Here is a 16,042-nt window from a genome sequence, read left to right as displayed (position 1 = left end):
AGCGAAAATCGCGCAATTGCACGTGAAACAATCGAATTGGCCGATAGGTATTTGCATACGCGCGAAAACCTATGAGGCGACCGCAAAATCAAAACAGCTCGCGAAATAAAGAAATGAACAAACAGAGACGCGTGTCCCTTTTTTTTTACCGACACATCGACCATCCCATGAATCCCACGTATAAATTCCGAATGAACAATATTGCGAGCGATATCACGAGCACGCTCGATGAAACTCCGAAAATATCATTTCAGTATCTAAACATTGCAACTATTTATTTTACAAAACAAATTTAAGTGTTGTCGTTACATAGCTTTTTCCCTCCGATCGTTTCCCGAATTCGTTAATAATAAAAACTTATAACTAAAATCGAGCGATCGTTGACTAAAATGTAAAATATTGAAATTTTTTAAATAATTATTTAAACGGATTAAAATGAGAAATAAGTAAACAACCGAAGAAAAAAAGTACCATTAAATAAATCATTGATAAGGGATAAGTACCATAAATTAAATCATCTCTTTTCAAACCAATTAATTTTGTTTCCAAAGATTAAAAATAGTACGAAATGTTTTAAAAACAATAATTACATACGGGTAACATACGTGATGAAATTTTCATTGAATCTTGACATATTTCAGAAATTATGTTACGATGCTGGCTCTCTTGATGTGGTACTTTATGAAGTCAACACATGTATCAGGAGTGAAAAATATTACACACGGTGTATCGAGGCATATACGATCTATCGGATTTCCCGAGGGTAGCGCTTCAGGGGTACAGTGGATCAATCATTCATTTTTCATCTACTAATGTGTCTCGGACTGTACGGGCAGTCTGTTAACTCAATATTAATCATTCGCACTTCAAGCGCACTTCTGAAGTGTGATCAGATAAAAAAATCGAAGAAACCCGAAATAAACGTTTGTTTTAACATAACGGTAATTCCTACTCAACAATATTGAAAAGAATATCGATAAAAATCACTTTATCCATCGCTAAAAAAATCATGATAAGAAACGTTCACTACAATTTGCTTTTAGCAATCTATAGCACATCTATAAAACTTGCAGATACTTTTCGCTTTGTAAATCAATATACCGACATGTTTCGAGAAATTAGGCTCATTGAAGGTTAAATTGATTAATCATCTTCTTTAAATGGGATTTAATCTGATTCGTAGATATTCTTCGCTTTGGGAATTCCCATAGATATTCCAGACAAATCTATAGCGGTGTCGTTTTATTTCGAAGCGAATTACGGATTGCCATACAAATGGAATTCGAGTTACTTCTACGAGGGAAGTTACTATGCAAAACGAAGTCTCAGTCGTCAACTAGTATACAAGGTGTTCACCAGTAAAATGGACAGGTAATAAAACTACACGTGTCAATTATTCTTTATCCCATATCCTGCAAAATTTTACCATAATTTTTAATAATTTAAAATATAATATATAATATATTTTGCAAGTAAAATTTGAAAAATAATATAATTTCATACGTATCTTGTAACAGCCTGGGTTATCCTGGACTTGATTGCTTGCTGAGAACAATCTGCGAAGCTGAGAGATACTCCTTAAATGAAAATGGAGTGCTCGGCGACATCCTTCAAATTATATTCACGTAAATGTCAAAAAGAAAAATTATTTGAATTATATCAAGTAAGAATAAAATGGTCGACAATTACGGTCAGTGTAAATTACAGTAGTGATGGATAAGAAAATGGAATGGATTCTGGAAACTTAGAAAATTAGATCAGCTTGTCCGATAAATTTTTATTTTCGATCAAAATGTTCATCCGGCAGCACATTTATGCTATCACACGTGTCAGGCATGACATGAGTAATATAAAAATTATAATATTTGTGCGCATTTCTTTGTCGCAGACCCTCTATGTCAATGAGCGAAGATCTTCCAGATGAGATTGTGGAAGCCGAACGTGAGCAGCACTGCGATCAGCGTTACAAAAAATGTCCTGTGAATCTTTTAGATCTAATAAGCCATTATATCGATAAATAATAATTAAAAAAACTTTGCGTAATTGCATTGCACCGAGAATATCTAAAAAGTTCAATTCATACAACCAAATTGAAAGAAGATCGTGCGAAATGTCTGCTGTAAATATTATCAGAGATGTTGATGTCTATGTGATCTGTTGTACTAAATGATATATAAAACGATAAATTAACGAAATAAATTGAATAAATCAACAACTAACCTGGAACAAATTAATAGCAAAAATCATAAAAATTGGGAATGTTTTAATTCGTTTTCTTCGCAATTAGTTTGCGTTGTTTGTGCTTACTCAAAATTGTTTATTATATACTATTATAACTATACATATATATAATTTGTTTATTATATATTATTCATATTTCATAAAGCTCATTTTTATTTCAACTCTCCATGTCTTGCGACATCAAGCTTATTATTTAAAAAAGGAATATCGATATTATAATAAACGACAAAGTAAAATTTGTACACGTTTGATCAAGTTGAACATAAAACCTTCTTAATTAATATAAAACAAATGATAATAACATTAACAACAACAAATCATAATAATGTAATTAAAAATCTCAATACAAACTTTAAATGTATCTTCTAAATGCAAGTATTTAATGTAGAGGAAAAAGAGAAAGATACGATGTAAAAATAAGAAAATTTGAAACGTAAAATTGAGTAAGAATTTATCTTTTACTAACAAACTTTTTATCATCAATCTACACGCACATATATATTTAAATCTTATCTTTCTCTACAATTAATAAATTTTATGTCTAACAACATAAAAAATCAATTTATAAAAGCTATTTTGTGTCCTTCAAAAATGGTCGCGAATGTAGCTAAATTATGAATGAAATTATAAACATGCATGAAAAACAAAGATGCAATCAATAGAAATAATCTGTATTATCGGTGCATTTCAAATAATCACTCGATAACTTCAATCATTTGCACTCTACAGTCATTCAATTTTTATTTTATCCAATAAAGATTTACACAGACCACTATTACATTAGAAATCCTCTAATCTATTAAAGCTTTTTTTATTACGATATTCTTCCATCGATGGAAAATCTATACAAGATTTGAAGACATTTATAACTACAGAATGAAATGACCAACAGCGTTCAGAAAAGGACTACGGATGACATTTTTAAAAATATCGACGAGACTTAAAATGTGAAAAGTATTCGTTATTCACTTTTTCCCAAAATAGTAACTAAACAAATAATGAGCCTCTCTTAAAATTATTTCTAATGCTTGCAGCCTTTTTTATATCAACTTCAAATTTTATGCTGTACATAGTGTAAATTATAAGAAATTTAAATAATTATTTTTTTAAGCTTGTGTCTTAAGCCTTTTCTTCACAGTAGAATTTTATCGTAATTACGACGATTCACTCGTTTCGGTCCACATGTCATCAGAAATATAATTCGTACGACTCAAAGTACATCTGGATTACACGTGTGTTTCGGTAAAGCTCCGAGGGATCTCCTTGGTTTACCTTACTCCTTCAGTTTGCTAACCGCAGGCACAGCGATCGCTTCTTCCACGGCGGTACGCCTGGATTGCAGATAATGAAACATATTTTCGTAGACCACAAACGTGACAACTGTCGCCGGGGTCACTCTGGTGAGGTTTACGCTTAAACCCTTGTAAAAGCCACGCCAACCCTCATACCTGCAACGAACCACCAGCAATACGCCTTTGTTTTACTTTGCTTTACAACAGACTAAAGACGCGAAGAATTCTGATGCGCTATTTAACCCGCGTACGATTCTTGACGCTACAATAGAATTCATCATAAAAAATCGGACGAAAGAGAATTAACGGTTCTCTTTCGTCAAGAGTTTTACGAAGATTCAATCAGCAAAAGTAATAATTATGTTTTTAATAGTGTCAGCCATATTAGATAGATTCTATTTAATTCTATTAGATTCAAACAAACCGATTAATCGCGCACAAATTCGAAGCAACAGAATCTAATTTTACGTTCAAAAATCGTACTGCTGGTGGCTTAACAAGCTACTAAACTAACCGAGACAGATCGTAACGTACTCGATAAATTTCATCGTTCAATCACAATACCTTTATACATGCTACAATATTATATATAAGCAGAACAACCACGATAAGCGATCTTAATCACATCAAAATACATCTAAGAAAATATGTTTCTTTAAATCGTAACTAAATAACGATGACGTCCTTCCTATTCTCTGCGCTGTCAATAAAGTATCATTAGTAGATAACAGTAAAAAGAGAAACAGAATGAAGATATCAAATCTGGGTAGACTTGAATAACGTAAATTTAATAATCTGAAATAATAAATGATTAATTTAATGACAAACACTTTTCGATATGTGTGCGTGTGTTTATTAGTATCGTCACAATGTTGCTTTAAGTATGCTCCTTCGTCCCCATGACTCTCTTTTCTCCGAAGAAACACAGATTCTAGCTAAATTTATGGCTAAACAAGTTGAATATAAATAAATTCGTCCTACTATTTACAGATTGCAGTGAGGAAACTTATTGCTATCGATCATACGTTCCGAGTGCCAGACTCTACGATCCTTGCAAAAATGATCTATAAAGGACTCTATATACTCCCCTTAGAATGAGGTGAAGTATTAGCTACAGAGAAACAGAGTCGCTTTGTAAAATGAAAAAAGGGGGAACGGGAGATAAGGTAGAATGCAGCGAATTTTTACTGTATTTGCTAGAGAAGATTAAAGGAAAAAAAGAAATCGCTAATTTAAGCGACGTCTAGTCCGCACTGAAACTCGTCGACTCGAGTGAAGACGCAGAAATCATCAATTTACACATGTGGCTCATACACATTATGCGTCAAAGATTGTTCGAACGTTACACAGATAATAAGTATATCGTGTGTATTATTCGTATAGTTGCGTAAATATTTGGTTATTAATTTAACTATCCAAGATTACACCGTCTGCCGACCGTGATCCGTTTCTTCTTGCAACTCTTCCATTTGAATAGAGCATTAATATAGCATTAATAGAGCACCATCTTATACCAATATAATCAATATAAGATATTACTCCTCGCTTCCTTTCGCATAACCGTGCGCGCAACCAAGCACATCTATCTAGGTTTGTTCAACTAAATCCAGTTTAGTTGACACTCAGATATCTACACAACTCGGCAAACAAAAGACGATCATACTCATACGTTTATCCATTGTTTGACCTTGTATAATAAGAAGATATTTCATTTAAAATACATCTTCGTTATAACAAAAACTATCTTTACAATGCGTCCACTATAAGTTTCGCCATAAATTAAATGTGTCGATGAATAAAGTAACTTTGTCCATTTTACATTATCGCAGTCTCTCAGTGTGTACTTGGATAAGAAAGGACGAGTGGTTGAATAAATAAAACACATTCATTCTACGTACAATACGTGCCACGAGCTATTGCCACTTCAAGATCTATTTCTCCGTTTTGCAATCGTCGCGTTGCAATTTACGCGAGAAGTTAAAACGACAACAGTAAAAGCAATTATTTAAGCTACTTTCCCATGTCGAGCGATTTCTTTCATCACTGTACGATTCTACAAACCAAATATAAATTAATAGAAATACAAATAATAGAAAATATTGTACACTCGCTTTGTGCGAATGCCAGAAAGAAAACTAATACATTAGCTACATGTCGCCTACAACGGAATAGAATAAAAATTGTTGCTAATAATCATTACGGCTAACCTCCGAGTCTTCCAAAAACATTTCAGATAAAAGTGGTTTCATAAAGAAAGTTTTCCTGAAAAACAATAATTCTGTACTGTAATCTATCTGAATAATACTCATCTATAAAAAAAAAATTGAGGTACTGTTGCCTCACATCATTGAAAGATCATACACGCACTCTGCGTATTGTGAATACCTTGAATCATAAGTTTTGATAAATCGGGGGATATTACCCGCTAGATGAGTAAGATTTAAAAAAAATTGCCTAAAAAGTTACATTTGCAATAAAGTATATAAATTAACTACCGTTAGTAAAATGCTCGTAAATAAGAATAATTAGACATATGTTTGGTGTAACATGTAAAAGGTATGGTGATAAGCCCTTATAGAAACCCTTAATTCCTTCTGACCTCCATGTGCATTGAACGCAATGCCAGGTACCCCGATAATCGTGATGATGATCCTGAAGTCGTGCCCTCACCACTTGGTAAGGATACGTCGACGCTGCAGCGATCAGCTTTGACATCGCCGCGAAGACGATGTATTCGGATGTACTCTGTGAAAAGAATCACATATTAGAAATATTTCTTATTATTATTGAATATTATTTATAAGCATCTCTATCACAGTTGGAAACTAAAATACCATTTTTTTTGTAAATAGATAACACTACTTGTGCTTTTCGTGCAGATTAACGAAAAAAAGTAACAGATTATAGCGAATTAAAATAGCGTAGTTAGATCCGCTTTGCTTCCCAAGTCACAAAAATCTTAATAAAAATATAATCGGTTTACCAATTTCGTGTCGATGGGTACATTCAGGTAATCATAATATTCATTTTTCATCTCTTCGTACGCCATGAATTGTATCGCACCGTGTGAAACACCAAATAATCCAGGAACTAAACCCTGCAAGAGTACAAAATACTTTCTTTAATCATGTAAATTGCAAATTAGTTCTCATTTTATTTCAAGTACAATCATAATTCCAAAGTTTATTTTAAAAAATTTGCTTGCCTTATATAAGCCTCTAATACCCTCCGTCTTGTAGATCTTCTTTAAAGCATCAATCATGCCACGATACTTCTTGGACTCCGCCAGCTTCACATCGTCAGCATATTGTAAGCACAGCCGCGTCTTTACCACCCAGATTGGGTTGGTCATGAGCAAAGTAAGCACTCCGGCATCGGCGGCAGCGAACATGTGCATGGACGGTCCGAGAGGTTTCTTCGAATTGCCACCTTGGATCGAAGTCTTTATCGTGTTATAGCTGCAAAATTAATTCGCTGTTAGCACGAGATATCCAGAAAAGCACTTACAAAGTAAGTTTTTCGAAAGAATGCAGTACATAAATAACACTAATCGATAATCTAGACTTGAGATCTTTATCGCAGATCGATATTCGCCCAATTATTTGGATTTCAAGACGAATCTAGAGCGCTAGCAATCAGCGATCGCTACCGTATATACTTACAAGAAGAAATAGAATCCCCACGAACTGCCCGATCCTAGAATGTTCGGCGTTACACCCCTATAGAGTCCACGCAGACCCTCGGTCTTAACGATCTGTGCGATAGCATTCCTAAGACTATTGTATCGCGGTGCCGTGCTCGCTTGACCATCGTTTACTGCAACCAAAAGATAAAAGAATTCAAGTAAATCCCATTGCATGCAGCTAGCAGTATTTTACATTTTCGTAAAAATATTCCGCGATATTGTCGGTGAGATACTTCATGTTTTATTGAAACAAACACCTATAGGCGGTAATTATTGTTTACAATTACGGTATTTTTCCCTTGTCTATTGCTTGCCTCTGCTCTCTGTGTTTTCAGATCATCGCCAATAATCGTCTCGTGATAGAGCAACCTCTAATTTTTATGCTCGAATACGTTCACATTTACATAAGCGATTAACATGCATATGCACACGTAAACACGCTTTATCGCCAGTGATAAACGTTGCAACATTAGTTTTCATATCGCATCTCGTTGCGAAAAGGTAGCGGTAGCGTTATCGTCTTACGACACCGTCTCATTTACTGAGAAATTTCCTTCTCAGATATATCCATAATAAAAACCACGTAGCGACAAAATGAATATTTAAAATTTAATTCTATGCATTTTATGTTCTAAACAATAAAAAACGTAATAAAAAAAACGTTAATATGATACCAAATTTAATTCAGTAACATATGTAAATTAGAATGTAAAATAGAATGTAAAGACTAAAACATATTATTCTCTCGGAAGATCAAAAGACAAATGAGATTAGATATAAATTTTATATTGAATCAATTTACATATTTATGAAGAGAGCGCCCTATGTGAAGCTAATGGAAATTAATGGCTGAATTAATATCGTTTAAAACTGTCACGAGATTGTAAGGCAAGTCAGAGAGAAGAGCGAAGAAAGAAGTATCATCTACCGCGCAGTATAATTTACTTTCGCTTTCATGGATGATGGTGATTCACTTGGCTATGAAAGGCCGTCCCCATTGCGATTTTGTGTATCTCTGACTGACGAAACCCGCCTATAAAATTTCCTCTGAATATCTGCATTAATTTACATTCAATTTTTTCCTCAGCGAAAATTTTTCCATAAGTATTAGCTTGTCAATATTCAATGTTAAATATTTTAATAACTGTAATGATATTCAAATCGAATTCGTGCAGCGAAACTAAAGAAATCAGAGCCAAAGAAATAATAACATCTCGTTATCCAAGTATGCGAAGCGCGAGAAACATTCATTCGCTTTCACATTCATACGTATAACTTCTGTTTTAAAATGTAGATATAAAAAAAAAACCTTGATTCGAATGACAGTATCTTACGATAATTCTGTGAAAACCGATGGGAATTATTTATTTTATATTAATTATTTCATTTTGTTTTATTTTTCTATTTAGTATCTATTCTGCAATATCCGTTTGCACGGATAGTATTCGATTTTACGAGTCTTCGTTAATTCTGCTGCAGGCTGCAGAATTTGTATGGATTATTTTAATATAACCTAGATTTATAAATTACTTATGCATTTTGAAACTTGTGTATTTACGTTCGCAAAAGGAATATCGATCTGCATATCCACGAAATTTTATTTCGCAACTGTATCTACTTATGAATTCGTAGACGAGAAATTTCGAAGCGACTTTCGACGATTCGGCTGACTGCGCGACGAAACGATTCAATAACGAACGTCACGTGCCACTGACGCAACTTGCGGAATTCTCGTGGCTCGGTGCTTGGTGGACGGCCAATGAATATTTAGTTTAAAATACGACAAACACACACACACACACGTACACACCTATGTGGAGTATCCGTTTTTCACAATAAATCTTATTCCTTTGTACTTAAGAAAGCATTTAACGCTCAACGCGCACATCTCTGTCTTGATTATGACGGATTCATTGAATAAATTCTATAAACATGAGAAACTTTCCTACTTAATTTCCTTTGCTTACAATTAGTTTTACCGATTCAAGATAACTGATATGATATCGGCTAGATCTTTAAGGCTTAAAAGCAGGTAAATACAAATCTGGAATGCAATTGATAAACATTGATTTGATATCAACTTGTACACAGAAGTCGACTGTACTGATTTTTCGAACAAGTGCAAGATGAATAAACAATAGCTGATTGTACTTGCAATCAAGTGCCCGGAAACATTAGTTATTCAAAACAGCAATTCATTTGGTTTGACGTACTTATAGTAACGTCAGATGAAAACAGTGACTACACTACGATGGGAGAGAGAAACTTTCCGTAACATTAAGTCCCAAGAGCTATTTTCATCTTAACATTTCTCTCGCCTTCGTGAACTCGTGCATGAGCTTACTTATTATCTAAGAGCTAAGATCCAATAGAATCGTAAGATAAGATGTTACACATGTTGGACAAACTCCAAAATTTAATTCCTCAAAATATAAGAATGAGTTTTTTTTTCAAAAAGAGAAGATTTACGTAAACATACATTCAAAAAAATAATTTTTTAATTTTATATAAAATATAGTACGTACAATTAATTTAACTTAATAATAATTTTTGTGAATATTAAATATTATATTTATTATTCTGTTATATCTGTAAAAAATAAATTAATTCAATTATCTGTTTACAGTTTATCTGTTAAATAGATACACAATGTATCTATTTATATAGCGTAATATAATGCATTACCATTAAATTAAATCAACTATTACATCTAACATTTAGAATTTATAAGGATAATTTATAATAATATACAAAAAATACCTCATTTTATGGTAAAAAAAAATAAGATCACGTACAATTTATTTCTTCAAAAATCGATCCAAAATACTCCGTAATTTTATGAAATTTTGACAGATTTGCTTATTCGTTGTAAAAGTAACAATTATTGTGGTATAATTGTGACGTTTTCATAATGTTATCAAAAGTAAAATAAGATTGATAATGACATCAGATTATTGATACCGGCATAACGTAAAAATAATAGATAATAAAATCAATCATATCTTTCGTATCAATAAATAATCAATATTTTTAGAAATTGTATCATTAATAAATAATTATAAATTTTATATTTATTATAAAAAAAGTAATAATCAGAATAAATTTAATTACACTTAAACATATCTAATCATTTATTTCTAGTCCACGATAAATTTCTGCCAATATTAAATTTATTTATTAATTATAAATATATTTCTAATAAAATAATTTAATAGACATATTTTCATTGATTTTTGCATACATTTTCAAATAAACATTCAAGGCTTCTGCACTTTTGTAATATGCTACCAATATCTCATGTTACCTAATATGCCTAATATGCCTTTTTTAAGACAACGTTAAAATAAGTTATGGCAGAATAAACGTAAAATGACGCTCGTCAGATTGATAAACGCGAACACGTAACGGATTATGCAATCACCATATCGGCTCTCTCATCACGTGCGATTATTTTACGAGGCTAAACTATTATACTTATAAATTACAGAATTCTATTTTTTTTTAATTGATACAAATTATAGATCGTCTAAATTAGATTTTATATATACGCCGCACAAAAGACGGACTTTTGAAGAATCAGGATACGCCTATAAAGAATATAAGACATCACACATGTATATTAATACACGTGCAAAATTATTAATAGAGTTCTATTTGAATTATCCTGAACTCTAAAGCAAATTATAGATCATCTAAAGTAGGCTGGTATACACGAGCAAGTTTCCTAGACTACTTCAATATAAGCTTTTTTTAGAATAAAAATTTCATAGTCTAAACAAATTAGAGTTAAAAATATATAAGAATTAAAGCAATCTTGTTATTTCCTCTAACTTCAATTTCCGGATGAAATATGTCTGATACTGCACAGTTCAAAGCTCCCGATAGCTCAGGCCTTTTGTTTATTCATATCGATCGGATTTTTTTGTATATCGCATAAACAGCTCATGTCAGTCGCGTCTGCCTGTACGAGAGCGATAAGATATGTTGCTTTCACTAAGATAATCCGCTTCAAACAAAAACGTGTTTCATCATCAGGATATTTGTCAAGAAACATTCGACTTTTACTCGCTTACTTTGGCCAAAATGCGCTTTGCTTATTAACGTATAAATTTTGTAATATTTTTAGTCTATTTATCTTGCTTTTTATATTTCGTAATTCGTGATTATGTGAACAAGTTTTATAAATAGCCTAGCTCGTTTGCTCTCCTTTGTCTCGTTTCCGAAACTTTTATTCAAAACAGCTGAGTATATAATTACTTCGTTAATGAAATTCTGGCTAGAGATACAGTATGGAGAATGTTTATCAATTTATAGCAGCGCACAGGAAAATAAAAATATAACTGCAAACGAATTATAACAGACTTTTAATTTATTATTAATTATTAGTTTTTGGATTGGGTTTCCCTTTGCAATTATTTGGTTCCAAGAATTTCCTAACGTAAAGAGCGGGCGCTATCAATATTCTAATACCGTAGTACCTGGAATACTATCTGTGCAACGTGAGATCACACAAGGATATCCGATTTAATTCGAAATGACCAGGAAAATCGAGCACCAAGATTAAGCCGGAAATTTATGTAACGTAAAGTAATATGATAAAATAACGTAATGCATTGTTTCGCATAAAATCAACGAGAGACAGTGCTTTGAAAAATTTTCGCCATACGCGTGAACAAAAATAATCCGCAATTCTACAGAGACTCCGTCATCCATTTGTGAATGTTTTATTTACTCGATTAAGAATAATTCTACTACATATTTATGACATTTAAAGAAATAATACAAATTTTAGACATTAATTAGAAATAATAAAAATTAAGACATTAAAAAAAGTAATAAAATATTAAAATAATATATTAGATTTATTAAATTCAATGTCGAAATCAGCTTAACGCTCAAAGTGTTGATGAGCCTTATTTATACGGATGTTAACTCAGAGACGTATCAGAGCATCAACCTGCGACGACGCATTATTTTCTAGCAAATTTTGCAGCAAATTTTTGGACAAATATGTTAGTCTCTAAATGCTATCTAATCTAAATCTTGCCGTCAATTATCATGACAAGCGCGAGAGCTAGCGATGACTCAAACGAGCGCGTGCCTCGCGAATGTGCCTCGCGAATCCCGTGATCCCCTATCACTATTGTGTTCACAGACTGCGCAAAATAACATTCATCATCAGTGGAATGTCGTTCACAATATTGACTTCTGACAGCAATAAACAGCAATGACGATAATAAAGTGAATCGTCAGAAATAAAATATTATGAGCATCTTTTGTATTCAAAAATATAGAAAAAAATGCGTTGAACGCAATTTATAAATATTCTTTACGTACGTATCTTGAAATGTATGAAAGATATTAAAGTCTTGTTCCCGATAATCGCGTATTGATATCGAATATCGAGGAACCGCGAGCGTCTGCGATCGAGAACTTTCCATCAAATTTTAATCCATTATTGCGCACGACAAAATGGAATTCGTTTTCATCCCGAGACTGAAGAAGTAGGTACCTAGGAACAGTATTAGACAATAGAAGCTATTGTCGACTAACGATAAGTGCCGCATCTTTGGTTCGTAGTTCGTAGAAACAAATTGACGGTTGGTGGAAATGTCGGAAAGAAAGGAATGTCGAGAAAAATCTGCTTGAATCTAGACACGAGATTGTGGCCTGTTCAGTCAAGAGCTCTTTGCGCTAATTTGCGATAAATTCTACGACTGTTTAAATCCTATAATCGCCACCCTCGGCAAAAGTCCGCGCCGTCTGTTGCGAAACTTCGTAAACGTTTAATAAATGTTTTGATTAGTCTGTAACGAAGAAACTTGTGAACTTTACTCGCTTGGAATAAAATTCAGTCGTAAGTTGATAGATAATAATGTGGTGTATTGTTTTAGTTTGTAACTTCTCCGATGTTTGTAAATAATTAAAGCTGAAATAATAAACAATCAGATATATGTATATCAAACAGCCCAAGTATGAGTTTATCCGTTCATTTCGCGTTCCGTTCTTCTTTTTTACATTTAATCTTCTCTTAGAATATCTTATTAAAATAGAATTTATATAAATTAAATAAACAATAAAAATTAAATAAATAATTTAAGTAGAATATCTCAATTTAATATTTAATATAAATATTAAAATAGAAAATAATTAAAATAGAATATCTTATTTTAATTTATCGGAATATTTATTAGTTATATTTGTTAAGAATTAATTTCTTAATTGTGTAATTAATTTATCTAGAAAGATTGTGAAAAAATTAAGAGGAGAAAAAGGATTGTAAAAAAATTATGGTTCGCGTGGCTGTTTCACTTTCGTGTTATCGATCTTCTGTTCGTTTGGCGTTGCATAGCCGTACGTGGAATTTATACTTGCAGTTAGCTTATACGGCACAGGCAAATGTAAGCATCTCTATTTTCAGTGCCTCGCTACAACGAGTATTCTTTGCGCGAAGTATCTATATACGGTACTTTCCAACGTATCCAAATATAAATTACTTAGCTACTTTTGTGTATGATTTCAGATTTCACAATATATACATCGACAGAATGCCAAAAAGATATAAAACGGCTAATGTAAAATGTCTGATTTAAGGCAGTTGTAAAATGTCTGATTTAAAATTAAGGCACTCGAGAATACGTAATTATAAATACATATCCAATCAGAACATAACATTAATCGTATTATTACGCGTTGCAAAAAAAAACTTGGGTATTGTGTTTTTCGACACGGAATCTCAAGTTTGCGAAGCATACGTACCTGTCCTGAGCAATGCTATTTTAAATACAATGTAAGTGCAATAATTTGGAAGCGTGTCAATTGTTGTACATGCTTAACGGGAAGTAATTGGCTATCACGCGCGGTGTTCCGGGAAAGCTAGTCAAAAACTAAATCAAGTTTTCCTTGGGATATTCAAGCCAAATAAATAAAATCTTACGCCACGTTATGTTCGTTAAATATTTTCTCGAAAAAAAAAATATATATTCTTTCAAAATATATTCTGTTTTAAAACAGATGTCTTTATAATACTATTTTACAGCTTATTCCATTTGCATATAATTTTTTTATTATTTTCAGTAATAATTTGCAAATATTTAATCAGATAATTTTATGCACACGTTTTATAGCAAAATTTATAATATAATTCATGATATGTAAATTTCTTTTTTGTAATAGAAAATAATTAAAAATTGAGTATAAAGCAAAATAAAGCCGAATCACTTTGAATAAGATTTGGAAAATCTGTCTTAACACAAAATTAAACTGCAAAAACGTCAAGTTTTTAACTAAAAACCTAGAAGACTAAAAAAAACATGTTCAATATACATTCTTTTCTTCCATTCAGAATAAATATAAAAACTAGGTAACCTTTCAGTTAAAAAAAAACTGGACAACCGAACGACTTTCTACATTCGGAATAACCCGAATAACACTAATTTACAAGAACAATCTTACGACTTTTCCCTTATTATCTCTCTTCCCTCGGAAATAATACACGAGCGAATACAATCGAACGGCGATAAACTCGTAAACAGGTCGAACATTTCGTCAGTCACTTGCTCGACAACAACCATCGTTCCACACCTTTCCTCTTCCCCCGACCTGTTTCAGAAACTCGAATTAAGAAAAAAAAAGAAAGAAAAAACCTCGAAAAAGAACCCGACCTCGAGGAAACCGCCGCTCGATAACCGCTCGGCGGTTAGCACCACGTGCCGCCGCAATGTGACAGCCGCCATTTTCTCGAATGCTCTCGCGCGTGCACGAAGCGGCGCGACGGCGACGGCGCGACGTGTGAACGGCGCGTGACTCACACACACACACACTCACCTGCGAAACGGATCTTGATCAGGTCCAGCGGATGCAGCATCAGGGTCGAGACGACGCCGCCCGAGATGCCCGCGACTAGGTACTCGTACTTCAAGTGGCTCAAAACGTTGAGCTGGCGCGGAGCGCCCGGCGTGGCGCTGCCCTTGATCGCCGCCGTCATGCTGACCGGTGGCACGCTGTCGCCGTGCTGCCGCGGCCGCGGCCGCGGCCGATCCTCGCCGTTCGTTGTCACCGATCCGTGATTCGCGACGCACGATTCCGCATCCTTGCCAGCGCTAGCAACACGCGCCTCCACTCTGCGGCATATCTCTTGGTCCGCGGGAGGCACTGTCGTCGGGCTGTTGTAGCGTCACTCTCGTCGCCGAGATTACCCCGCTTCGCGCGGCTTCCTTCTCTCGCTTCGCCTTCGCTTCGCTCGATCCCTTCGCGAGATCGCAGCTGGTTACCCCGCCGATTATGCAACACTGACCAGCCAAGTTCCACCGCGCACGCCGAACACCACCGCCATACTGCTCAGTGCTGCTCAGTCAGTGCTCCACCGGGCCGCCAGCACCGCAGCGCCGCGGCGTTCACGCCGTTCACGGTGGGGGCGGGGGAGACGAGTTTCCCGCGCACGCGCATCACCTGATGCGCCGCGACTCACAGCTGAGCGCCGCGCGCGCGGGATTTTCAACACCTGAACACGTACAATTACGGGACTTTTGGGGATGGATTCCGCTCGGAATTGTTTAATTATTGCCTAGATTTCTATTTCTAGGGAAACTGGAATAATTCCGATCGGAATCAATTTCGAAAAGTTGCACATTACGTGCTCCTGACTCTTAATTCGTGCCCTGATCCTATATGCCTCGATGCCTAACCGAATTTTGCGCGTGTATTTTTTCGGAATGTATATTCGGGGCGACCGTTTCGGTGATAATCTAATCGACTTCCTGTTATAATTATCTGCAACATTCTCAGATCAACCGCGCGAGATGAAGACGAAAGGACTCACCGG

General features: G+C 34.3%; 2 protein-coding genes across 2 annotated transcripts; one reads left to right on the top strand and one right to left on the bottom strand.

Annotated features, from left to right (window-relative positions):
• Nucleotides 1–307: 307 nt before the first annotated feature.
• On the top strand, nt 308–2,021 carry LOC139820231 (uncharacterized). The gene is made up of 4 exons (XM_071790375.1): nt 308–777; nt 1,184–1,371; nt 1,518–1,625; nt 1,889–2,021. The coding sequence occupies exons 1-4, from the start codon at nt 655–657 to the stop codon at nt 2,019–2,021; spliced, it is 552 nt and encodes a 183-aa protein (XP_071646476.1). The 5' UTR covers nt 308–654.
• Nucleotides 1,763–15,205, bottom strand: LOC139821204 (solute carrier family 25 member 32). The gene is made up of 6 exons (XM_071792092.1): nt 15,046–15,205; nt 7,196–7,349; nt 6,739–6,991; nt 6,517–6,630; nt 6,133–6,278; nt 1,763–3,689 (listed from the first exon to the last, which is right to left on the bottom strand). The coding sequence occupies exons 1-6, from the start codon at nt 15,203–15,205 to the stop codon at nt 3,515–3,517; spliced, it is 1,002 nt and encodes a 333-aa protein (XP_071648193.1). The 3' UTR covers nt 1,763–3,514.
• Nucleotides 15,206–16,042: the final 837 nt, after the last annotated feature.

This window comes from Temnothorax longispinosus, chromosome 10 (genome assembly GCF_030848805.1).
Source record: "Temnothorax longispinosus isolate EJ_2023e chromosome 10, Tlon_JGU_v1, whole genome shotgun sequence".
NCBI lineage: Eukaryota > Metazoa > Arthropoda > Insecta > Hymenoptera > Formicidae > Temnothorax > Temnothorax longispinosus.
Note: the sequence above shows the minus strand (reverse complement) of the source record. Positions and strands in the feature narration are given on the sequence as shown.

Bases quoted from the DNA above. Each gene is read 5' to 3' on its own strand.
- LOC139820231 (XM_071790375.1), top strand. From the start codon at position 655: ATGCTGGCTCTCTTGATGTGGTACTTTATGAAGTCAACACATGTATCA. The intron at 1,372-1,517 runs GTAATAAAACTA...ATCTTGTAACAG, and splicing joins TTCACCAGTAAAATGGACAG to CCTGGGTTATCCTGGACTTG. The intron at 1,626-1,888 runs GTAAATGTCAAA...TCTTTGTCGCAG, and splicing joins ATCCTTCAAATTATATTCAC to ACCCTCTATGTCAATGAGCG.
- LOC139821204 (XM_071792092.1), bottom strand. From the start codon at position 15,205: ATGACGGCGGCGATCAAGGGCAGCGCCACGCCGGGCGCTCCGCGCCAG. The intron at 6,279-6,516 runs GTAAACCGATTA...TTCTTTTCACAG, and splicing joins TACCCATCGACACGAAATTG to AGTACATCCGAATACATCGT. The intron at 3,690-6,132 runs GTCAGAAGGAAT...GGTTCGTTGCAG, and splicing joins TGCGTTCAATGCACATGGAG to GTATGAGGGTTGGCGTGGCT.